This window comes from Formica exsecta, unplaced genomic scaffold (genome assembly GCF_003651465.1).
Source record: "Formica exsecta isolate Colony F162 unplaced genomic scaffold, ASM365146v1 scaffold290, whole genome shotgun sequence".
In the NCBI taxonomy this organism is placed as follows: Eukaryota; Metazoa; Arthropoda; class Insecta; order Hymenoptera; family Formicidae; genus Formica; species Formica exsecta.
Window position 1 is genome coordinate 38,271 of NW_021850162.1, and position 26,626 is coordinate 64,896.

General features: G+C 32.2%; 1 protein-coding gene across 3 annotated transcripts; it reads left to right on the forward strand.

Moving 5' to 3' along the window:
• LOC115237338 (glycerol-3-phosphate acyltransferase 1, mitochondrial) lies at positions 1-26,506 on the forward strand. Of its 3 annotated transcripts, XM_029810325.1 has the most exons (14): positions 1-119; positions 207-402; positions 19,018-19,133; positions 19,652-19,830; positions 22,597-22,758; positions 22,844-23,238; positions 23,327-23,750; positions 23,835-24,000; positions 24,218-24,402; positions 24,479-24,668; positions 24,737-24,960; positions 25,039-25,149; positions 25,437-25,629; positions 25,868-26,506. In XM_029810325.1, the coding sequence occupies exons 3-14, from the start codon at positions 19,028-19,030 to the stop codon at positions 26,053-26,055; spliced, it is 2,523 nt and encodes an 840-aa protein (XP_029666185.1). In that variant the 5' UTR covers positions 1-119; positions 207-402; positions 19,018-19,027; the 3' UTR covers positions 26,056-26,506. The 3 variants fall into 3 exon arrangements, with proteins under 3 accessions (XP_029666185.1, XP_029666184.1, XP_029666186.1); XM_029810324.1 differs by lacking the exons at positions 1-119; positions 207-402 and adding an exon at positions 9,785-10,296; XM_029810326.1 differs by lacking the exons at positions 1-119; positions 207-402; positions 19,018-19,133; positions 19,652-19,830 and adding an exon at positions 21,650-21,736.
• Positions 26,507-26,626: the final 120 nt, after the last annotated feature.

Genomic DNA, 26,626 nt, shown 5'->3' on the forward strand with positions numbered 1-26,626 from the left:
TAAAGGTACCTTTACGATGCGAGAACTGCGCACATTCAATGGCGGTAAAAAAAAAGTATAAAAACGTGTTGTACAAAGCACGCGCGAATCTTCAGTGAACAGGAATACAATATTTAGAGGTAAATATATTTTTATATTAACAGAAAGAGATATGTCTCCATGTGCTTAATATTTTTTCATTGAGATATTGTGTCAAATCTTTCTAGAAGAAAAAGGGAACGCGAGAGAAACGAATCCAGTCTGAAATCATCTTAAATTTCTCGTAATATGCTGGTTCGAATGCGACACGTGTAATGACCTTCGTGAGTTCAGTGATGGATTGCGCGATGGTGTAATTTATAAAAAATTGTTTGCCAAAATCGAACCGCAAGACGAGAAAGAACTGTTTGAGCATTCGGAAAGGTGAGTTATTGTGTCACATTTAATCACATTTAACCGCGTTGTAAGGTTATGCCGCGATTTTACGTAGCTTCCCTCAAGATGCTCATGTATTTATGTTATGTTATGATTATTGTTTTCTTGATTATTTTTGTTTATCGCATTTATAGTTTTATATTTTACTATAATATGTTTTATGTTTTAATGACAATTCAATCTAAGAGACACAATATTATGAAGGAAATGAGATTTGGCAGCTAGTTTTTGTTTTGTAAAAAGATATTTGAGATCAGCGTGAGCACTACAGTATATGAGAATTCATAAATTATTTTCTATTGTCAAAGATAGTATAGGGCATATACTAATATATTGATAATATTATTGAAATAAACAAGGGCTTTCTCAACATGCTAGTTTTAACTACATATATATATTAATATAATGGCTAAATATATTCAAATATTTGAGAGATAGAATGTCTAGAATTACTATCATTACTCAGAATTGTATTTACAAATAAACATACCATTGGAGAATATTGTGGAGAGTTATTCTCAAATGGACATCTTAACAAGAAAAGTATTTAGTCATGTATATCCTTTATACATATACATATATGTAAACGTCAATATTCTTAAAGATAGTATATATTGACATTTATTTAACGATTTAATGAATTCGCACAAAACACAGATATAGCTGTCTTCCTCGACAGCCAGTCAGTCTACGACGATTTTAATGCACATTTGCAAATTGACGTACAATACGGACCGTAATAAAAGGCCTAATGGCTTTCAATAGGATTAATTTATAACTCGCGGTACAGAACCCCGGTCACCGAGTATCAGATCGCCACTATTTTCACTAGTAAATCATTCCATGCGAAAATGATCATTTTTTCGAACATTAAAAATAATCTATTCGAGATTTTGATCACTTTGAAATATGAAATCATTAAGAGATTCTAAGATTAATTTGTATAGAGCGCTTTGCAAATTTTGTAATATTTTCAGAGATATACACTGTTAAATATTCTTTTTGGCTTTTTTCGAAAATATTGTGATTTTGCAAAAGCACTCGGTATAAACTAGTCTATTTAGTCTCGGTAAATCAGTTTCGGTATAAACTAGACCTAAAATTTTTTGAGCTGTAATATATTTTAAGACGATTGAAATCCCGAGAAGTCATTTTTTAATACTTTGAAAAGTGATAATTTTCATATGGAATGGCTCTGATTTTTAAAATTTTAACTTGAGATAATGTCTAGAGAACTGTTTAAATAATACATGACAATCGAAACAGAATATATTTTAATTGCACTTCTTATTAAATCGATTTAATAGAGCGTAGTAATTTGTAATCTTAACCTTCGATCTTAATTGATAAGAAATTTTATTTTACTACTGAAAAATATATATGTCTGAGGAAACCTCTTTGTGTATGTGTGTGTGGTGATAGATATTTATTTGAGGAAAGCATACAAAAATTGAACTTTAAAATATATGAAGCGTAACCGCAACATATTCCCTTTTTATATTTCTGTGTTTGCATTTTCGCGATAATAAACGGCATTATCGATAAGAATGATTAGGAATAATTAAAAGCGTATTTCTGGCGAATGTTCGTGTTCTTTGATTGGTTGTGTCCGAGTAACGCGATGCTATCTCAATTAAATAACATAAAACATGTCCGCTAAATATATCAAGCTTAAATACGTCAAGCGTGTTATCGTCATTGTTTATTTTTGATACGAACATTTTATTTTATCTAAATGAAAAATGACTATATTAATGAATTACAAAAAATATTGAATTTAATGCAAGCGAATAGTATTTTAATACTGTCGCGTATATAATCCATCTTTTTCGTCGGTTGTGTTGCATTTTAAACCGCGAATGCAGCTGGATGCAGTCGTTGTCCGGCATTCATGGAGATCTCGCCGTCTCACCGATCTCAGTCGAAACAAACGTACATACATATCGCGACGCGTACTTTGAACATCGTCCATTATCGTTTGCGTTAAAAATTAATTGGGTAAGTGACGACCCGGCTGATTAGCCGCTTGTACGTCGGAATTCGGATCATTCGTCGAAAGACTGGTTTAAAATTAATTTTAAATGATGAATTTCATCAAAGCTTACCTGTTGTGTGAACAAAGATTATGCGTTCATCGAAATTTCGACAATTTTGCATGGAAATCTTTCACTCTTTACCCATTCCATTTTCAAAGAAAAAAATTATGCAATTACTCTTCGTAATTCGGATATTTTTGTTGAAATTTGATTGTATTCTGATGATCAATTTTTTATCAACGACCGCCAAAGTTTCTCGATGAATCTCTCGCCTTTAATACGTTTTTAATATTTACCATTCCGATGTTTTTTTTTTTTTTTCATAAGTGCATTGCGCGAATAACGTTAATTCGATTTTAAGTTTTATTCAAATGTTTGAAATTAATCGCGAACGTGAAAGTCGTGGGTTTTCTTGGGATTGCCTTTGGAACCAACGAACAGAGAAAGTCTTACCAATCGAAGCACATCTCCTTTCCACAATTCCTTCGAAACTGTTGTGAAGGAGAAAATCAACCGCGAGATATATATACCGAGATGAAATACGCAGCGAATACGCACATAGATAATAAAGGCAAATGTAGAAATCAAGAATGCGAAAGTGTAGAACGGAGAATAATCCGATTTTAATTTTTTAAATTTCTTGCAGTAATATTGAATTAAAAAGCCAAAAATCATATAAAAATTTCTTTTTGCGTAAAGTAATTTTTTGTTTGGTATTTCTCGAAAGAAAAATTCACGGTTTCTTGCTTCCGATATTATAATTTGATTGCAATGAAAAAACAGGAGTAATTAATTAATTGAGCTTTTTAATGAAATACTTTGCGTCAAACGTGTTTTTATAAATAGCATTATTCGCATTATATAAGTTAAATTTTTCTTTTAAGAATAATTTATAGCGATTAAGAAGCCTTGAAAAGAATTTGCAGCTGTTTAATAATAAGTAATATAATCGTAATGATAAAGAAAGAATAATTATTTTGGATATCCGTTTTCGTAATATGATGTATTAGAATCTTGCATCTTGTCTTTAGAATGTGTAACATGTTAAAATTATTTATTGTTGAGTCTTTTTTAAGAGCATAACTTCATTCGAATTCATATGCGCAATACATTCCTATTTTGCAATTTCCAAGGGCGTCTATGTACTGAGACCGCATCAGCAAAGTGTTGAGGAGTGACACTGTATTTTTTTTTGACCACACGATGACAATTCTTATTGCTTGGCGACAGTAATCAATTCTGAACTATTTCTTCGCCAGAAAAACAAATAAAAGATATAGAGCGCATTTTGTTTATTTCTACGCTCGCGCGATTTTCGATAAAAATGATAAAGCCGAAAACAAGATAACAGAAAATAATAATAATTAAACTTTTTTTATATTACGTATATTCATCCACCGAAATTTCTCGTCTCTTTTATTGTGCATCATCATAGGAATTTATTAATATAATACTGGCAATAGGGATCTAGTAAATCTTAACGTTAGTTAAAAAAATTAGTTATAACATTCAGTTGAAAGGAAGAAAGAATTTTTTTAATTGGCTGCACAATTTTCGATAAAAGATACTTTATCAAAGTAATTAATTTTTATTTAAATTAGTTATTTTTATTATAATATGATCTTATTTGATACTAATTTGCTTGCGTAACAAAATTATTCATTACCGTGTCCGCGAAACTAATATAATCGTTAGTTTTTAATGATCTCTTAAAATACTGAACAATCGTGAATACGCTAGTTACGCCTTCGTCATTAGAAGCTTGCGGCGATAAAGAAACATATATTGTGCATCTCTTACGTTTACATTTAAAATCATTTTTCTGAAAATTATGCAAGCATTTAAACAAATATACTCTATATCTTCTAGTTGATTTTCTCAACATCTTCTCTCGCTGTTAATATAATTTACTGGATGTCCCGTAAACTTAATAAATCTCCGCGTCTCTTATCAGCTTCTTTAAATAGGACATAATATTCTGCAACTGCATCAACGTTATTGCACGCTACTTGTGCTCCTTAGAAAAATAAGAATTTTTCAGAGTAACTGTCCAAATTGTTCAGAGTGACTGATACGAGACTGATAGACAATCGTCCGATACATCCTCCACGATCCAACTCTTCTTCACCTCCCTCTCTTGCCCGATTCTCGTGATCCAGAAGGTCATTGCGCAGCCACCCTCCGCTCCCCTTTTCGCGTACCTTGAAAACGTAGTGTCGAGTTCACGCACGCATGCATCGCGCACCATCATCGCGGTAGAGTCAGTGAGTCAGTGAACCGTCCATGGTGGCGGCGGCGGCGGCGGTGGCGACGGAGTGGTTCTCCGATGGTTACTTAATGTGTTGCGGTAGAAAGTCGACGATAGTCGACGACGTTAGATCGACCAGACGGGCTGGTGCGATCGTCGTATCAAGAATTCAGACCTCGTCGGATTCTCGTCGGATTTTGTCTGCTCTCTCTCTCTGTCTCTTTCTCTCTTTCGCTCCGTCGGAAGCGAGTCGCTTCGTCGATCCATGGATCCCACGAGCTGCGAGATCGACCGCGTCTGTCCGCGATATTTGCTACCGCGCACGTTGTTTCGCCACCTGCGAAGATAATCCCGCGACGTCGTTGATACACCACTGATCATCGATCGGGTTAATCATGGCCAACGATCGATATATCATCGATTGATCAACGTGTGTATGTAGTGCGTATAAGACGGTTTTGTTTCCCCCGAATTAGTTGCTCGAGTTGAAGTACATTGAAAAAGAGTGCCGGAAACGAGGATGGACGGTCTCATCGAAATCTTCCTCTTCTGCGGAGTGCTCTGCTACTTCTTTAATCTCAGGTAATTCAATCACGGAGAGGAGATTCGTGATAATGTGTTCGTGTGCCAATAATTCGAATGTTATATTAAAATATTAAACTTGATATACTCGTAGATAATTTTTAACAATTTCATAGAATCATTAGTTATGTTCCTACAAGATCATCGATTCGTTACAGACTCCGGCGATTTTATAAAAGACAAGATTACTTTCACTATAACACAAAAAAAATTATATCAACTGTAATTGTATTTTAATCTCTTCAGGGACGGATTTATTGAAGCCGGAAAAAATTATTTTATCTCTTTTGTTTAATTATATTTTTTCAGAATATATTTATATAATTATTAAATAAAACATAAAAAATTGAAGAATGTTTGAAATCTCTGAAGAAAATAATGTACACATATATATATAGCCATTGTACGTTAAGATAAACTATTTGTGAAAAGATTTTATGTATTAAAATTTTATGTATCCATACATATCGATATCCTTCAAGAGGTTTTAGTGGTCATCTAATTTTAAGCTTATTTTGCATAGAATGTTATTTCGAATCGAGAATTAAACGGCGACATTTAGCATTGTGAGAGATATCGAGTTTTAAGTCGCAAATAATGTAAATAGTTTTGTGGGAAAAAGAGAGATTATCTTGTTTCTCGTCGAGAGATTTTTATGTCGATTGGGACTTGTGGAAAAACACAAATAGATTTTCATTCCTGATTTTTTTTTATAATTGCCTCAGATATTTATCTTATCGTAAGGTATTTAAGGTATCTTATCGTATTTCCAGATATACTTAGATGCGTTCTGAAATGAAATTTGGCAGTTTTAGAAAATCGTAGAGTTTCCATAGAATTTCCACAATGGGAAGTTTCACTTTTTTTCATACTTCACAGATATCTTTTACCGATTCTTGAACGAAAACAAATCATTGATTTTCATTTAGAATAATCATTGATTTTTCAGTTAAATCTTTATTATCTATAGTAGAGAAAGTATCACGTAATTCTGGCGGTAAACACCTTTATTAGTTTAATTATACGAGGCAAGTTTGTATGTACGTATAAGAAAATAATTTTCTGTAATTTAATATTATTGTAATAGAAATCGTACGACGCAACGTACATTTTTGTGTTTTGATTATCTTTGATTTAATATTTAATTAATTTTGCCCCTTTCAACAGTTGATCTTATTTCCTGTTTTGATAGCATGTGATGTATAAATGTTTGCTCATTATCAAGAATGATGTCAAAATATCTCGTAATCCTTGAGTTCAACGTACGTGTGCTATATTGACCTGAAATATTTTTACTGATCAAGATATCGTAACATGTCATTGCTATATATATGTGTGTGTATGTTTGATATATTTACAATATTTATATAACATTTGTATTTCATAATCTTGTCAAATGTGTACACTTTTTCTTTTTGATCGTCTTTCTTCACCATTTTCATTTCTGACCATTTTCAGCATTTATCTTAGGTATTATGTTCGCGAATAATAAAGTTTATCTTTTGCTGTTATTTAAATCATTAAGTTTCGAGTCCCGTTGATAAATCGCTAAAGAATGATCTTTTAGGATAACCGGTCGTTGTAAAATAGATAAAACCGTTTTAATCGCTCTTAAATGCAATGAAGTCCAATGGAAGAGCTCGATTTTCGATTTAAAATTATCGCGAGCGCAATATGTATTGCCGACGACCAGATGTCGAAAGGTATTCCAGAATAAGCCTTGCTTCGTGTCGACATTATTGTTTCTCGCTTGCAGAATAAGAGATCTGACAATTCCGCGAAAACATGTCCGATCTGGTTATTGACTCATGCGTTGAAATATACGCTTACTGTCAAAAGTGCATTATACGCGATTTCACCGCGACCTTGCTTCTCTTTATTACGAGCCGCATCTTGTCGATGTATGATTCCTACACATATATTTGAATAATATTCGAATTACATCCGAAATCATAATACTAATCCGATTACTCAAGAATCTCTTCCATTGAAAAATGTCTTTATTATCTAGATGTTTCATTAATACGAATGCCAATAATCTTAAATAAGTAATATTTTATTAAGAGAATAATTATATTAATTTTTTTTTTATTTTTGGCGTTTCATGTGATATTTAATCTATTAAAAAACATACCTTTGAAAAACATCCTTTTCTTATTTAATTTCAGTTTTAAAGTTTATTCTGATTCTAATTTCCACCATAGATGCATGTTGTGTTTTTTTTTTCCTTCAAATGTTCAGAAAAAATCAGTTTCAGATGTGTGTGTGCGGCAAAGAAACTGAAATTAACAAATGGTGCAACTTTAATATAATGCAAATTTTAATAAAAAAATAAAAAGAACTGCAGTTATATGCAAATTTGAAAATGTCGTGAAAATTCAAGTGATATTTCTCATATTTATTCAGTTTTAGTAGCAGTGTTCTAAATTTTACTATTAACACACGATATATACCAAGGACTCTCGCTGTTTATTGCGAGTAATCGGTAATTTCCATTGCTATTACTCAGCACGATCAACCATTAAGTTCGATAAGTCAGTGAAATAATGCATATATTTTAATTCCAACAATGCAAAAGTTTCGATGTCGATAACCCGACTTGCACAATAGAAATAAGTTCATAGTTCTGTGCTGAGTCGAGCAAACTAACAAAAAAACATCTCGTGTAATATGTATGATCTATCGCATCAGTACGTTAGTGCAAAAGTGTGTAAATTTTATGCTAAATAATTATACTAAATAATTTACACACTTTTACAATCTAATCTGTTAGATTATATGTTTATATTCATCGAATCTCGATTATGTTTACAAGGTTTTTTGAACTGCTCCGGATGAGCAATTTAAATAAATTTCACCCTGTCTGGGAGCACAATGTGAATGTAATATTATACTCGCTAATGCATTTATTATAATGTATTGCAAAATCATTGCAATTGAAATATATGAAAATGCATCGAAATGTATCTTGCGAGATTTAAATAACAATTTTCTTTTGGCGCTAATTTAAATATTATTTTTATCGCATTATTATTGCTTTCTTTGCCGGTTATAGAAGATTACAGAAGCACAGTTGTCAAGATAAGTTTTATAATTATAGTGATAGCAATAAATTTTTAATTATATATAAATAAATGTAAATTATATATTGATCCTCCGAAATGAATTGACATGATTTCAAGCGAACGCAGCGCGAAAATGACCTTTGTTTCCGCGATCGCGAAAATCGATTTCTCGTTTTTATCATTCCGTCCATCGTTCAAGAACCTTTGAATGTTTCATTTCAGAGTCCGACGGCAATTTCCGTCTTTCTTGGATTATGTTTTGAATCGCAGTGTCATTCTCTTCCGCTCTTCAGTTTTTCCCCTTGCACGCGTTATTCACGCGATAGATTTATCAACATGGACAGTGGACTTTGACAATAATTATTAACCGAGTACAAACCCTTGCTTCTTTTGTTTTTAGCAGCTGTAAATACAAAGTCCATCATCGAGCTTGTTATCGGCCATCCGGATAATCTTCAATGTTGTCGTACAATACATTCGTCTTTGTTATAATGTTTCGGTATTGCACTGATACCCTCATAAATTTTCCTCATTGATTTTATATATTCCTCTTTTTTGGAACTATTTTTCTCTTTATGTTTTGAAAATCAATTAAAACGATTCAACTTTTTAAGTAAGCTATTTAATTATTTTATAATATGGATTTTTTTTTCTTTGATTTATAATTATATTAAGTCTTTCTTCTGAGAAATAAAAAAAAAAGGATTTCTATATTGATCATGTTTTTAATGTTTTCAAATTTGAATTTTGAATCAATTTTTGATTAGCGTAACAAAATTATTCATTACCGTGTCCGCGAAACTAATATAATCGTTAGTTTTTAATGATCTCTTAAAATACTGAACAATCGTGAATACGCTAGTTACGCCTTCGTCATTAGAAGCTTGCGGCGATAAAGAAACATATATTGTGCATCTCTTACGTTTACATTTAAAATCATTTTTCTGAAAATTATGCAAGCATTTAAACAAATATACTCTATATCTTCTAGTTGATTTTCTCAACATCTTCTCTCGCTGTTAATATAATTTACTGGATGTACCGTAAACTTAATAAATCTCCGCGTCTCTTATCAGCTTCTTTAAATAGGACATAATATTCTGCAACTGCATCAACGTTATTGCACGCTACTTGTGCTCCTTAGAAAAATAAGAATTTTTCAGAGTAACTGTCCAAATTGTTCAGAGTGACTGATACGAGACTGATAGACAATCGTCCGATACATCCTCCACGATCCAACTCTTCTTCACCTCCCTCTCTTCCCCGATTCTCGTGATCCAGAAGGTCATTGCGCAGCCACCCTCCGCTCCCCTTTTCGCGTACCTTGAAAACGTAGTGTCGAGTTCACGCACGCATGCATCGCGCACCATCATCGCGGTAGAGTCAGTGAGTCAGTGAACCGTCCATGGTGGCGGCGGCGGCGGCGGTGGCGACGGAGTGGTTCTCCGATGGTTACTTAATGTGTTGCGGTAGAAAGTCGACGATAGTCGACGACGTTAGATCGACCAGACGGGCTGGTGCGATCGTCGTATCAAGAATTCAAACCTCGTCGGATTCTCGTCGGATTTTGTCTGCTCTCTCTCTGTCTCTTTCTCTCTTTCGCTCCGTCGGAAGCGAGTCGCTTCGTCGATCCATGGATCCCACGAGCTGCGAGATCGACCGCGTCTGTCCGCGATATTTGCTACCGCCGCACGTTGTTTCGCCACCTGCGAAGATAATCCCGCGACGTCGTTGATACACCACTGATCATCGATCGGGTTAATCATGGCCAACGATCGATATATCATCGATTGATCAACGTGTGTATGTAGTGCGTATAAGACGGTTTTGTTTCCCCCGAATTAGTTGCTCGAGTTGAAGTACATTGAAAAAGAGTGCCGGAAACGAGGATGGACGGTCTCATCGAAATCTTCCTCTTCTGCGGAGTGCTCTGCTACTTCTTTAATCTCAGGTAATTCAATCACGGAGAGGAGATTCGTGATAATGTGTTCGTGTGCCAATAATTCGAATGTTATATTAAAATATTAAACTTGATATACTCGTAGATAATTTTTAACAATTTCATAGAATCATTAGTTATGTTCCTACAAGATCATCGATTCGTTACAGACTCCGGCGATTTTATAAAAGACAAGATTACTTTCACTATAACACAAAAAAAATTATATCAACTGTAATTGTATTTTAATCTCTTCAGGGACGGATTTATTGAAGCCGGAAAAAATTATTTTATCTCTTTTGTTTAATTATATTTTTTCAGAATATATTTATATAATTATTAAATAAAACATAAAAAATTGAAGAATGTTTGAAATCTCTGAAGAAAATAATGTACACATATATATATAGCCATTGTACGTTAAGATAAACTATTTGTGAAAAGATTTTATGTATTAAAATTTTATGTATCCATACATATCGATATCCTTCAAGAGGTTTTAGTGGTCATCTAATTTTAAGCTTATTTTGCATAGAATGTTATTTCGAATCGAGAATTAAACGGCGACATTTAGCATTGTGAGAGATATCGAGTTTTAAGTCGCAAATAATGTAAATAGTTTTGTGGGAAAAAGAGAGATTATCTTGTTTCTCGTCGAGAGATTTTTATGTCGATTGGGACTTGTGGAAAAACACAAATAGATTTTCATTCCTGATTTTTTTTTATAATTGCCTCAGATATTTATCTTATCGTAAGGTATTTAAGGTATCTTATCGTATTTCCAGATATACTTAGATGCGTTCTGAAATGAAATTTGGCAGTTTTAGAAAATCGTAGAGTTTCCATAGAATTTCCACAATGGGAAGTTTCACTTTTTTTCATACTTCACAGATATCTTTTACCGATTCTTGAACGAAAACAAATCATTGATTTTCATTTAGAATAATCATTGATTTTTCAGTTAAATCTTTATTATCTATAGTAGAGAAAGTATCACGTAATTCTGGCGGTAAACACCTTTATTAGTTTAATTATACGAGGCAAGTTTGTATGTACGTATAAGAAAATAATTTTCTGTAATTTAATATTATTGTAATAGAAATCGTACGACGCAACGTACATTTTTGTGTTTTGATTATCTTTGATTTAATATTTAATTAATTTTGCCCCTTTCAACAGTTGATCTTATTTCCTGTTTTGATAGCATGTGATGTATAAATGTTTGCTCATTATCAAGAATGATGTCAAAATATCTCGTAATCCTTGAGTTCAACGTACGTGTGCTATATTGACCTGAAATATTTTTACTGATCAAGATATCGTAACATGTCATTGCTATATATATGTGTGTGTATGTTTGATATATTTACAATATTTATATAACATTTGTATTTCATAATCTTGTCAAATGTGTACACTTTTTCTTTTTGATCGTCTTTCTTCACCATTTTCATTTCTGACCATTTTCAGCATTTATCTTAGGTATTATGTTCGCGAATAATAAAGTTTATCTTTTGCTGTTATTTAAATCATTAAGTTTCGAGTCCCGTTGATAAATCGCTAAAGAATGATCTTTTAGGATAACCGGTCGTTGTAAAATAGATAAAACCGTTTTAATCGCTCTTAAATGCAATGAAGTCCAATGGAAGAGCTCGATTTTCGATTTAAAATTATCGCGAGCGCAATATGTATTGCCGACGACCAGATGTCGAAAGGTATTCCAGAATAAGCCTTGCTTCGTGTCGACATTATTGTTTCTCGCTTGCAGAATAAATAATTGCCTCAGATATTTATCTTATCGTAAGGTATTTAAGGTATCTTATCGTATTTCCAGATATACTTAGATGCGTTCTGAAATGAAATTTGGCAGTTTTAGAAAATCGTAGAGTTTCCATAGAATTTCCACAATGGGAAGTTTCACTTTTTTTCATACTTCACAGATATCTTTTACCGATTCTTGAACGAAAACAAATCATTGATTTTCATTTAGAATAATCATTGATTTTTCAGTTAAATCTTTATTATCTATAGTAGAGAAAGTATCACGTAATTCTGGCGGTAAACACCTTTATTAGTTTAATTATACGAGGCAAGTTTGTATGTACGTATAAGAAAATAATTTTCTGTAATTTAATATTATTGTAATAGAAATCGTACGACGCAACGTACATTTTTGTGTTTTGATTATCTTTGATTTAATATTTAATTAATTTTGCCCCTTTCAACAGTTGATCTTATTTCCTGTTTTGATAGCATGTGATGTATAAATGTTTGCTCATTATCAAGAATGATGTCAAAATATCTCGTAATCCTTGAGTTCAACGTACGTGTGCTATATTGACCTGAAATATTTTTACTGATCAAGATATCGTAACATGTCATTGCTATATATATGTGTGTGTATGTTTGATATATTTACAATATTTATATAATATTTGTATTTCATAATCTTGTCAAATGTGTACACTTTTTCTTTTTGATCGTCTTTCTTCACCATTTTCATTTCTGACCATTTTCAGCATTTATCTTAGGTATTATGTTCGCGAATAATAAAGTTTATCTTTTGCTGTTATTTAAATCATTAAGTTTCGAGTCCCGTTGATAAATCGCTAAAGAATGATCTTTTAGGATAACCGGTCGTTGTAAAATAGATAAAACCGTTTTAATCGCTCTTAAATGCAATGAAGTCCAATGGAAGAGCTCGATTTTCGATTTAAAATTATCGCGAGCGCAATATGTATTGCCGACGACCAGATGTCGAAAGGTATTCCAGAATAAGCCTTGCTTCGTGTCGACATTATTGTTTCTCGCTTGCAGAATAAGAGATCTGACAATTCCGCGAAAACATGTCCGATCTGGTTATTGACTCATGCGTTGAAATATACGCTTACTGTCAAAAGTGCATTATACGCGATTTCACCGCGACCTTGCTTCTCTTTATTACGAGCCGCATCTTGTCGATGTATGATTCCTACACATATATTTGAATAATATTCGAATTACATCCGAAATCATAATACTAATCCGATTACTCAAGAATCTCTTCCATTGAAAAATGTCTTTATTATCTAGATGTTTCATTAATACGAATGCCAATAATCTTAAATAAGTAATATTTTATTAAGAGAATAATTATATTAATTTTTTTTTTATTTTTGGCGTTTCATGTGATATTTAATCTATTAAAAAACATACCTTTGAAAAACATCCTTTTCTTATTTAATTTCAGTTTTAAAGTTTATTCTGATTCTAATTTCCACCATAGATGCATGTTGTGTTTTTTTTTTCCTTCAAATGTTCAGAAAAAATCAGTTTCAGATGTGTGTGTGCGGCAAAGAAACTGAAATTAACAAATGGTGCAACTTTAATATAATGCAAATTTTAATAAAAAAATAAAAAGAACTGCAGTTATATGCAAATTTGAAAATGTCGTGAAAATTCAAGTGATATTTCTCATATTTATTCAGTTTTAGTAGCAGTGTTCTAAATTTTACTATTAACACACGATATATACCAAGGACTCTCGCTGTTTATTGCGAGTAATCGGTAATTTCCATTGCTATTACTCAGCACGATCAACCATTAAGTTCGATAAGTCAGTGAAATAATGCATATATTTTAATTCCAACAATGCAAAAGTTTCGATGTCGATAACCCGACTTGCACAATAGAAATAAGTTCATAGTTCTGTGCTGAGTCGAGCAAACTAACAAAAAAACATCTCGTGTAATATGTATGATCTATCGCATCAGTATGTTAGTGCAAAAGTGTGTAAATTTTATGCTAAATAATTATACTAAATAATTTACACACTTTTACAATCTAATCTGTTAGATTATATGTTTATATTCATCGAATCTCGATTATGTTTACAAGGTTTTTTGAACTGCTCCGGATGAGCAATTTAAATAAATTTCACCCTGTCTGGGAGCACAATGTGAATGTAATATTATACTCGCTAATGCATTTATTATAATGTATTGCAAAATCATTGCAATTGAAATATATGAAAATGCATCGAAATGTATCTTGCGAGATTTAAATAACAATTTTCTTTTGGCGCTAATTTAAATATTATTTTTATCGCATTATTATTGCTTTCTTTGCCGGTTATAGAAGATTACAGAAGCACAGTTGTCAAGATAAGTTTTATAATTATAGTGATAGCAATAAATTTTTAATTATATATAAATAAATGTAAATTATATATTGATCCTCCGAAATGAATTGACATGATTTCAAGCGAACGCAGCGCGAAAATGACCTTTGTTTCCGCGATCGCGAAAATCGATTTCTCGTTTTTATCATTCCGTCCATCGTTCAAGAACCTTTGAATGTTTCATTTCAGAGTCCGACGGCAATTTCCGTCTTTCTTGGATTATGTTTTGAATCGCAGTGTCATTCTCTTCCGCTCTTCAGTTTTTCCCCTTGCACGCGTTATTCACGCGATAGATTTATCAACATGGACAGTGGACTTTGACAATAATTATTAACCGAGTACAAACCCTTGCTTCTTTTGTTTTTAGCAGCTGTAAATACAAAGTCCATCATCGAGCTTGTTATCGGCCATCCGGATAATCTTCAATGTTGTCGTACAATACATTCGTCTTTGTTATAATGTTTCGGTATTGCACTGATACCCTCATAAATTTTCCTCATTGATTTTATATATTCCTCTTTTTTGGAACTATTTTTCTCTTTATGTTTTGAAAATCAATTAAAACGATTCAACTTTTTAAGTAAGCTATTTAATTATTTTATAATATGGATTTTTTTTTCTTTGATTTATAATTATATTAAGTCTTTCTTCTGAGAAATAAAAAAAAAAGGATTTCTATATTGATCATGTTTTTAATGTTTTCAAATTTGAATTTTGAATCAATTTTTGATTAGGAATATTAATTAGTTCCCTTAACGATTTAATTCACTATCTATTTCTTTCTGATGGTATTTGTGCCATTGTGCCAAAAGGATTCTAAATCGAAAAGAACGTATCAATATCTTTTTTTTTTTTTATAATATCATCCCTAGCTTGCGGTGTAGAAAAGAACCGCAGATACGTAATAGAATAGTTTCTGTGGAGGCGATTTCTTATGTTTAATGTGTACCGCACATACGTATGCAAGCGACACGCATAAATCAACCGAGACTTCGCGCAATGGCGTTCGCCAGAATACAAGATAATAGATGCACTCGTTTCCCACATAGAGAGCAACACTTAATCCTCCATTTATGTAACCGCACACGCGCGATATTGCATATACGCAAGATCGTATGATCGAAGATTTTATATTCAATTGATTTGCTATTATGATTTTCTTTAATTATATTTTTTGTTAAAAACTAGATCAACTGATTTTTCCGCAAACATCCTTATCTTTTTAGATAATAATATGCAAAATTGCTTGGAGGAAAGATTACATCTATAGCTATTAACTTATCTGCAGACGCATTATATACGATTTTGATTAAAAATTCTTACGTTTTTTTCGAAGAAATAGGATAGAAAGATAGAAAAAAATACAGACAGAAAATGTACCAAGTATCAATTTATATGTATGAGTTTTGTATAATTGTCCATCTACCAAATATATTTTTTATATTACTTTTGTCACATATATTTCATATTATTCTATATTGATCTTGATATTCTTCACACATAATATGAAAAAACTTGATTACGATAAAAACATATTGCTTCTTCTTTTTTTCTTAAATTAATTTTATTATATCTTTTATTTTATATTATTCTTAAAATTTCTAGTCAGCCATTTATTACAGCTATTTATTAATTCCCGAAAATAACAAAGAAATCTTTGGCATAATTTACCAATTTATATTTATCGAATGCAAATTATAACAGAAAAAAATAGCATATGAAAAAATTGATTTGGTTTGACGTATGTTTCACAAGAAAAGTATCAACATAACTTATTGCTTCTGACGTAACATAATTGTTGTGAGCTCACAATATTATTCATAAACTAATCTTATTTTCAATATCAAGTTTATATATATATATAATATATATAAACTTGACAATATTGAAAATAAGCAACCGCCCAAAAAATTTTACTTCCATTTAGGATTAAAGTTTCTGTCTTTATACAGAGTGCACGTTTTTATTTTGAATGTAAAGATTGGATCACCGCTCATTGTTGTACATTGGCTTGTTTCACAATTATTATTGTTAAATGACACATAATGACATATAATATGACACAAAAATAACATATTTCATCATGCATCGCGTCGAAATTTTTTTCATTCACACTCTTTGCAACATCTCTTTATCTCCTACAATTTCAGCGGAACATTGGTTATCACGCCATGTCATGTCGTTTATCATAGTACTTTGTACAAAACCGTTTTTTGTCTCTCTGTATAATCTAATGTTGTAAAGTCATAATTATCAATAGTATTAATTATAAATAGCAATATACGATTAAGCTAAGCCGACAATTATTATATCATATTCGTGTGTCGGCATTATCACGCTTTGTCACGAAGTATTTCGACACAAAAGGTATTAAAGCCCAATTCTTCAGCTTCCTTAGCTTGCGAAAAAAATAAAAATCACCGAATATTACCGAGCTGTCTCTTTTTCGAGATAAAATTTTCGTATTTATTTTTAATAGAGATATTCTTTTTATAATATATCCAATAACACACACACACAAAAGCAATTTTATCAATTTATATTGAAAATGCTACATAACTTTGCTGGAATTTAAATCTCGATGCTGTAGACACAGAAAAACATATTTTATTTGTGATATTTGAAGGATGATAATTAACGCATAAGATATGTTGTACAGTCTACATATCTTATGCGTATATAAAAAAACGGAAATTACCCAAATTTTACTAATTATAATCCTCGATAAATGAAAAATTAAAGCTTGTGTGAAAATTGGACATTTAAATATCTACTATTACAACACACCGATTTAATATTCATGAGTGAATCGATAATGTGAATTCGTAATCGTATAATCGTTATCGTGTAATCGTGAAACATAATTATCTGATATGTTTTTTATGAGGAGACATTGAAATTTGCTTAAATAATTATACACAGAAAAACATATAGAGAAAAACAACGTGCATCGTAATATCATAAATATATAATATGCGGCAAATTAGTAAGATAAAAAAAATGGTAATATAAATGTATTTTTTTGTTGTTGTTGTCTTTTCTGCTCCATTTTTAACATTATATCTTTTTGAGATTATTTGATATATTACATCTTTCTCTGTTAATGTTTCTCGCGTAACCCTGGACGTACTACGCCATTGTCGGGATTGTATGAGCCTAATCGACGGTAACTCTTGGCAATCTCTCGCTTCTGGACCATCACCATGAAGTACAGTCTTCGTGACGATTGCGCTCGCAGCCATTGCTATACACGACACATAGATTGAAAATCACGCGATACATTGTATGCTAAAAAGCTCCTTGATTAGAATCTTTTTTAGCTTCATTTATATCATACGCAGAACTAGAGCGAAAATGATAAATCAGGGATAAACTGTCTTATATAAACATTGAACATTCAACTTTCTATGTGTAATGCAAAAAATGCAATAAAGTGCACTGCTGTGCTTGAAACATGATCTGAGAAAATATAAATTTATACAAATTAAAGGTTACAAGTTAAATATATTACTTTCTAATCCGAGCTATCAATTTTAATAAAAATATATAATATGATTCTTAATTAACTTTAATTATTCATTTGTCATATATGAATTGGTCGATTATTACAGCCACATATGAACAATTTTTATTCATAATTAAATGAAATTTTATGATTCGAAGAATTTGTAGCGAATTATAATTTTTTCGTAACTTTATAAATTTATTTATTGAGTACATATTTTTTAAATGTATTTTACATAACTTTTCAGTTTTAAAATGTTATGCCAATTTTAAAATTTCATATTCTATTAATTATTAGCTTTCTCTTTGAATATTAATTTCTCAATAAAAAAATGATCAAGTTCTAAAACATGCTAAAGATTTTGTCACTCGTTTACTTCTTTAATATCGTTTATATCGTTTGATTGCTTACAAGAAAGATTATCGATGCATTGAGAAACAAATATCAACATTTTTTTCATTCAATCTCGAAGTATCTAATAAGAGAGAAAATGCATCCCACGATGGGACGCGAAAGACATCACGTATTATCGCGATTCGTTCATTCCGTTTCCAATAAGAAGCATAATTAAGCGTGTCTTAACAATTTGCTCTTGCAATTACGTTGTTCCGCAATAGTTTTTCCGCTTTCTCGATTTTCCGGGCCGCATACATTGGTGACGAGCGCATCATGCGTATCACACGATTGCGGATCCGATAGCAATTGATCACAAATCTATTTTTTAATAGCTATAATAAAATTCGTAATTTTGTTTGACAAATTGTACATTTTTTTCGCTCGCGTAAAATTAATCGCGATAAACCTTGTGATAGAAAAATTTGTTTCCTTAAACATTAGCGTATAATATTATTCCTACTTAAATATCCAATGCATTAATGTATAATATTATTTAATAGCATTATAAAATGAAAATAATCATTTTTCTATTATATTATATTCCAACTTTTATTCTCAACGAAATTTTATTAAGGATTTATTTTCTCTGTATCATTCTAATTTCATTACTTTTTACTTAATTTTTTATTTTTTAGTTTGTTTAATTTTTGTGTTCGTCTATACCAATTTACAGACCCAATAATATGGTGGGCGTGCTATCTACGCGTTTGCAGGAAGTATACGCCAATTGGGAAGCCAGGACGGAAGTGCGAAATGCGGAATCGACAGGCAGTCGATTCACACTGGATGGTAACGGCAATTTTCTTTTCTTTCGTTTTGAATTTATTCTTGCGTAAGTTAGGACTGTACAGTTATTATAGTTAACAAGGATTGTCTCGTATATAATTATCTTCTTGCAGTGAAATTCTATCAAATGAGATGCATACCCGAATAAACACTCTTATCTTGCAAAATATTATGTGCCATATTTGTTTAACGACTCTAAGAGCAAAGATTATTTTCCACATTATCTTTTTCTCGAATCAGCATTTAATAATACTGCTGTAATATATTTATTAATTTTTTGTATCAGTAATGCAACAACAAACATCTACTATATTTTATCCCTATTATTGATCTTATTTCATATTTTTAATTTGATTTAACAATCAATGAGTCTTTGTTTCTCAAATTTTCTTATTTTATATATTTTAAAAGTAGATAAATTATTATACTGTCTAAAGTTCTTTGTTATCATCTTTTATATAGACGACTTTTTTTGTAATGAGTATACATTTGAATTAAACGCGATACGTTCACGATTACAGGTCTCCGGCAGGCCGGGCAAAACTCTCGGCGATATAAGATTCAAGAGAGGGAAGATTGGCGTAAGCTACGCGATTTCTCGTTGTACAAGATTAAGGAAAGCGAGCCCCTACCGCCACGGACCAGACAAAAGCTTTCGTTCCTGCAACAGTGCTGCAACAAGTGCACGCCTGCTTCCAGAGTGAGTTTTTGTACGCGTGACCTATCGCCGTCTTTTATCTCGACTAGCCACGCAAACCCGACCGATTTGTCAATCATCGACATCTTCTCGCGTGTTCATTGCCAATCTAGTCTATCGCGCAATTTCACGCGTGGGCGTGCACGGGTCGAATTAAAATGGCGTAGTTAGTTTAACTTACCGAATTTATATCATTAAATATCGGCGACCTCCGGTTTGATTGCCGTCGATCCATTGTTCGTCGATGCATAAAGTTGAGGGGATATGGCGCAGCGAGGTGAATAAAGACCTACCTTGAGCTGTTTGTGATTTCTAATAAAATTGCTAAAAAATTAGTGAGAATTATTTTAATTATTGAAGTATGTTATACATGTGATTTAATCTATATTAAATATCTTATTCTATCTTAATGCATTATAACTTGAAAGCATCTTATAACATGCAATGTTTTATAACTAATAACTAATAGACACGTTTTTACGACTTATCTACAAAATATTTGCTTTATAGGTTCATTTATTAATCAGAATTTAATCGATATTTATTTGAGATATTAAAGAGAGGGCTAGTTGATTATTATCCGTGGTAAAATTTTTTAGAGAACTTAATATTATCTAGGATCTAAAGCAATAATTCGTTTTGTTTATGCGAAGATTGTCAAGATTCATTACATCTTTATTCGCGAAACCGATATTCATTGACAGTCATATAATTGCAATGCGACCAAAATGCGCGTAAGAGAAGTCGCGTGCTTTAGTCGTTATTTAAAATCACAAGAAAGGTTTCTATATATCGTCGGACGACATGAACGACACTAAAAATACATTTAGTCGAGATCGTTTAGCCAGATGCTACGTTCCTTAGTCTCGTAACCACGCGGAACGCGAGTTTTACGCATCTGTCTCGTGACTTTTCGCAATCACATTTTTTACAATAATTCACACTAATCCCCGACTCGCGTTATCGGTACAGCTTCCGTAAAATGTTCCGTTTCTTTTTACACCCACGATCGTGATCTATTTTTTGATACGCAACTAGAGAGACCGTATAAGAGCAAGGTGTGGTAGAGCACCGCAAGCAACGATGACGCAAATAAATCGTTCAAAGATCAACCGCCTGTAAAGATTTCAAGACGAAATTCTGCGAACGGCGTCTTGTCATTTTACGCGAAACGCGCGCCCGTGCATTTATGGCATTTGTCTGTATGACGCATCGACTGCTGCATTATTACAACGACATTTTGTAATATCGTATTGTCTGATAGATCAGAATCATATGATTGGACGTCACTCATTATCAGTGCTCTCGCGATACTTGCAGTTATTATATCTTCATTACCTAATTAAAAGATGTCCTCTGACACGCGTTTAATTATATAACTCCTCTTTAATATTATTTGCTCATCCTTGGATAAGAGCAATTATCACGCACGTATGTGCGCATCAATGCGTGAGTTTTGCCTTGATGGAAACTTAAATTCCAATCCTCTCCGAAGCAGAATCGGAAAAAGAGAGATCCATTAAAAGAGATCCAGTTTGGTGACACACATATTTCGAGTTATATTTAATGAACGCTGCGCTTTTTTTGTGTCCGTAAAATATTTTAGATGACTTTGAATTTTTTACATTTCTTATAATTAATTATCTCGATAATGATATTGGATGAAGATTTTATGATTTGATCAGAAAATCAATGTAAACAATTATGCTTTAAAGTGATGGAAAAGTGTCTATAAACTTATGAATCACGAGAGATTTTGTAATCGTTATCACATAACAGTAATGGCAGTTGATATGTTTACATTAAACATGTATTTGATTTTTTGATGGTAAGAGAAATGTGCGAGGAACCACGTGGATTCGTATCACGGTGGTGGCGTATTGTAATCGTTCGGGGATACCCAAAAAATGTAAGTTGGCGATAACAAGCTAACATAATCAATTTTATAATATTTTTATCCTGAATGTTTCAAAGTTTCTGATTAGAGAACTAGAAAAATTAATTGTAAAGTAGCTGTAATTGGAAAATCACTTAGTTCAAAACATTATGCCCTTATAAATTTCTAAAAGAATAAATTTTAACCTCTTCTTTGTGCTTCCTCTTACTGTATCTTATATATTTAATGTGTGCGTGTGTGTATATATAATGTAAATTTTAATATATACAGGGTGGTCCATTTTAAAAGAGTCAGTCAAATATCTCGAAAAATATGGAAGATACGGAAAAAAGTTTCAGACAAAAGTTGTTTGGTTCGAAGGGGAACATAAGACGGTGCCATTGATGTGACCTTGGATAGTCATTTGAAGGTCACATGAAGGTCACTTTCAATTTCTTAAATGGAAACCCCCATTTTTCATTGCATATTCTTATAACTTATGTCGAGAGCTTTCCAAAACACTACAAAAAAGTATTTTTTTATTAAATACTTTTTGAGTTATTTTATATTTTAATCTGACATATTTCGATATAAAAATTAAAATATCTCGTAAAATATTTAGTTCTCGATAATCTTACCGTAATACTTTTATGTACAGAATAATAACACAAATCAATCAGTGTAAAGAAAAAAACAAATAATTGTTTTAAAAAATACATTATAAATACATTATAAATAATTACATACTTTTTCTTAAAAACAATTATTTTTCCGTATCTTCCATATTTTTCGAGATATTTGACTGGCTCTTTTAAAATGGACCACCCTGTATATATAATCTCTTCAATCTTGTAATCTTAATAAAAGTACATGTTTCATTTTTTACTTGACAGGAGTCGTTAGTAACTACTGTGCGCGAGAAACAGCAACTGCATCCGTTCGGTCTAAACATATTGCTGGTAAAACCAGGTCCCACACTTTTCTCAAGAATATTCAATTGTGTATCTTATGTCTCGAGCTTCAAGAGGTATAACTATCCAATGATCACGCAGACGGTAAGTTGCTATTTCATAAATACTTGTCTCGAAAGAAGATAATTTTATCTTTGTCAAAGATTCATACTCTCGTTGTGTACCGTAGATCCTAAACGACGAACGATTGAAAGACGCTATCACGCTAACTGCCTGGGACACAGTTAAAAATGAGGGTTGCAGTGAGGACAAGGCATTCGCGAAGGCGAAAACCAGAGCCAAGAACATATTACTGCAAATGGAGAGCAGATGCAGCGACGCCTTGCTCAAGATAATCGCGTGGCTAATATATAAACTGCTGCCCTGTTTCATACAATCCGCCGTTGTATTGCCCTCACAAATAGAATTGTTGAAGAAGGCGAACGACACCGGTTTACCGCTCGTGCTGCTACCGCTGCATCGCAGTCATCTAGACTACATAATGATCAGCTTTCTCATGGTTACGAATAACATAAGAAATCCGTTAATTGCAGCAGGGGATAATTTGAAGATTCCATTTTTTGGGTAAGCTTAGGATCTAACACCAATCTCTTATTCTAACAGTTATCTAACGTTTATAAAAATACATTTGTATATCGATTGATATTATTAGATGGTTGCTGAGAGGTTTGGGTGCTTTCTTCATCAAACGTCGTATCGATCCGATAGCGGGACGCAAGGATCTTCTCTACCGCGCGATTCTTCAGGCGTACATCATGGAGAATCTTCGTGCCGGATACAACATGGAATTCTTTGTGGAGGGCGGTCGCACGAGAACCGGCAAGCCTTGCATGCCAAAAAGCGGTATTCTGGGCGTCATTGTCGACGCGTACATGGACGGTACAATCGAAGATGCATTATTGATACCGATAGCGATGAACTATGAACGACTGGTGGATGGAAATTTCGTCAGGGAACAATTAGGACAACCGAAGAAAATGGAGACTTTCACTTCGGCAATAAAAGCCATGTGGTCAACGCTCATGGGCCACTACGGTATCGTCAAGATCGATTTCTGTCAACCATTTTCTCTTAGGGTGAGATAATTATTCTTACATCAAATAAAAATTTGCCATATCGGTGACCACAAGAGCTGTTAATATGGAAAAAATTTTCAACAGGAAATGGTAAAGACCTTCCAAGCTCAACAAAATAGAATCCCTCTTCGATCACCATCGAAACGACCTTTAAAATATACTATGTCGAATTCATCTCTTTACGGTACAGATGTTATTGTAGAAGAACATCGTCAATTGGTGGACATGATCGCCCGCCATGTTGTGTATGGTGAGTAAAAATGATTATTATAGAATTTTGTCGGCTTTAGTATGGAGATCCTATGAATTAAATATTACTTGGATATATTTTTCTATCAATCGCAAAATAATATTATTCAAATGACACTGATTTCTTACAGAATCAGTAAAATTTAACGCGCTTTCTCTACTATTTCTTATAAAATAATTTTTTATTAATCTGGACTATTATCTCTAATCGCTTCCAGATTCATCCAAATCCACACCAATCATGTCGACCAATGTTGTTGCATTTTTACTATTAAATAGGTTTAGAGACGGTTGTACATTAGATAAATTGGTCGAAGCGTTCGAATCGATACGGCTAGAGCTGGAATTTAACAACATGGATGTAGCCTTTTGTGGAGAGAATATTGATATTATTAAACACGCGGTTAGTGGACGATAAATAAAATGTAGAGCTGTAGAGAAAAAAAATGAATAAATTTATCAATCGTTGAATTATATAGCTGGATATCCTGGGCCCGGGCTTAGTGATGCAACAGCGACAAGAAATCACTGAATCTGTCGATGGCGATCAGTCTTACAAATCAAACGTTGTCATCGCAATCCGTCCTGTGTCGATTCTGCCAAATGTGATCGAGTTATCGTACTATAGCAACACTATGTTGCTATATTATGTTATGGACAGCATAGTAGGTAAGATATTCAACAGAATCGGCGAGTCACTTTTGATTCTGTAACGAAATCTATTGTTATATTTTCAGTAACTGCTTTGTATGCTGAATTGCAGTCACAGATTAACGATCCGATCGCAATTGCCGAGAACAATATTACAGTGCTCCAAGGCAGTTTGATCGATCGAGCACTCAAATTGTGTGACATTCTGAGGTATGAGTTCATTTTCTGCAGGCCTTGCCAAGAGCTTGAAGATATAGTTCTCGACACGATATATAAATTCACACATAAAGGCATTATCAGTAAACAAGAGGTATGTTTTGTGTATTTCGATAGATAATCAAATATCTCTCTCTTGGATCGACATAAAAAAAAAAAATGATTTTGACAGAGAGCTTACCTTGAGGATGAGCTTTGGAGTAAAAGATATGCGACAAGTTTTGACGACAGTTCGGATGAAGAATACCAGAGAGAACAAAAAATCTGCAACATTAAATATAAAGTAAATTGAATTTTTTAAACATTGATAGAATATTTTTGTGTATGAGAATAGCTATATATAACACTGTAATAACGAAATAACATCAACATAATAGAGAATTCAGTTGGATATACTAGTGCACATTGGTGGACATTAAAGATTATCGTACACAAATTTACAATATAACCATCAGTAATTAAACATTAAGATAATTAGTATTAATAGTATGAGTTATCATTAATTGTATACTAATTATATAAGAGCATGATTTCATATTTGTGATTTATATGTTTTTTAATCATTTTTAGCTGAGTTTAAACCCAGAGCACTCCAGTCACATGGAATTCCTGCATATGGCATTACGGCCGTTAATCGATACGTATACATGTAGCGCTTTCAATTTGATGAAGCTAGTCGGCCGTCAACTCTGCGAGCGAGATTTAGTCCAAGAAGTATTGAGCGAAATCAAAACTAATTTGGACGGAGGCATAGTTAGTTACGGTGAGTAATAATGTCTATAAAAATCAATGATCTCAATTAGATTCAAGTATAAATTCAAACTCAATTAGATTCAAATGTTATAAAATTCTATTTACTTCAATTTTGCATTTTGCGTAAATTTGTTTACAATATGCGAAATAATTATGCAGTTTTGTGAGGCCATTGACTTAACAAAAAAGATGGAGATTTTTTCACATGGATTTTTTTTTATTCTGGTATTTTTTTTTTCTTATAATAGGAGAGAGTTTATGCGTCGATCCGATAAAGAACTCCTTCAAGCTTTTCGAAAAGTGGAATGTCCTAGAGTGTCACATGCAAGAAAACATTAAAATTTTCTACTTGAAAGAAGATTACGATAAAGAGGTGATAACGAAAAACGTATACGATACTTTAGCAACTTTTAAATGGACTAGAAACGTGAATTAAAATGTGATGATACTTTCTATTTTGCGTAATCAAAAAGAATCTTCAATATTTTTTTATATCTTTTACAGCATCTTATTGTAATATGTTCGTTCAAGTGTTTTTTGTAAACATTGTCGTACACGTGTTTAAATACATATAACTATAAGTACACATAATACATATGTATTATAGTATATATTTATGAATATAGTGCGTACATATATGTATACATATATATATATATCATATATAATATATGTATATATTATATATAGCTTTATTTTAGAGACAAATTAAAGAAACTATTGTAGTATATCACTTGTGGATGTTCCTAAAAGCAATGTGCAATTCACATTCACAATGAAATACTTAAAGTCCTATTAATGAGAAACTGTACAAATGCAAGATCATAAACTATAGATCTGAGTTATTGGTTGTATCATAAAATATTTGTACGAATAAACAGGTAATATTATTTCGCCTAAAGACGTTATTGATCTGTAGCTCATAATATAGATAAAGAAAATTGTGCACATGTATGTTTATTTTTCAATGATCTTGTTTCATTATTAATTTAATAATTTGTTAAATA

Excerpts from the sequence above, each read along its gene's own strand:
- LOC115237338 (XM_029810324.1), top strand. The coding sequence starts at position 10,235 with ATGGACGGTCTCATCGAAATCTTCCTCTTCTGCGGAGTGCTCTGCTAC. Across the intron at positions 23,239-23,326 it reads TTGAAGATTCCATTTTTTGG|ATGGTTGCTGAGAGGTTTGG; the intron begins GTAAGCTTAGGA and ends TGATATTATTAG. Across the intron at positions 23,751-23,834 it reads GTCAACCATTTTCTCTTAGG|GAAATGGTAAAGACCTTCCA; the intron begins GTGAGATAATTA and ends AATTTTCAACAG.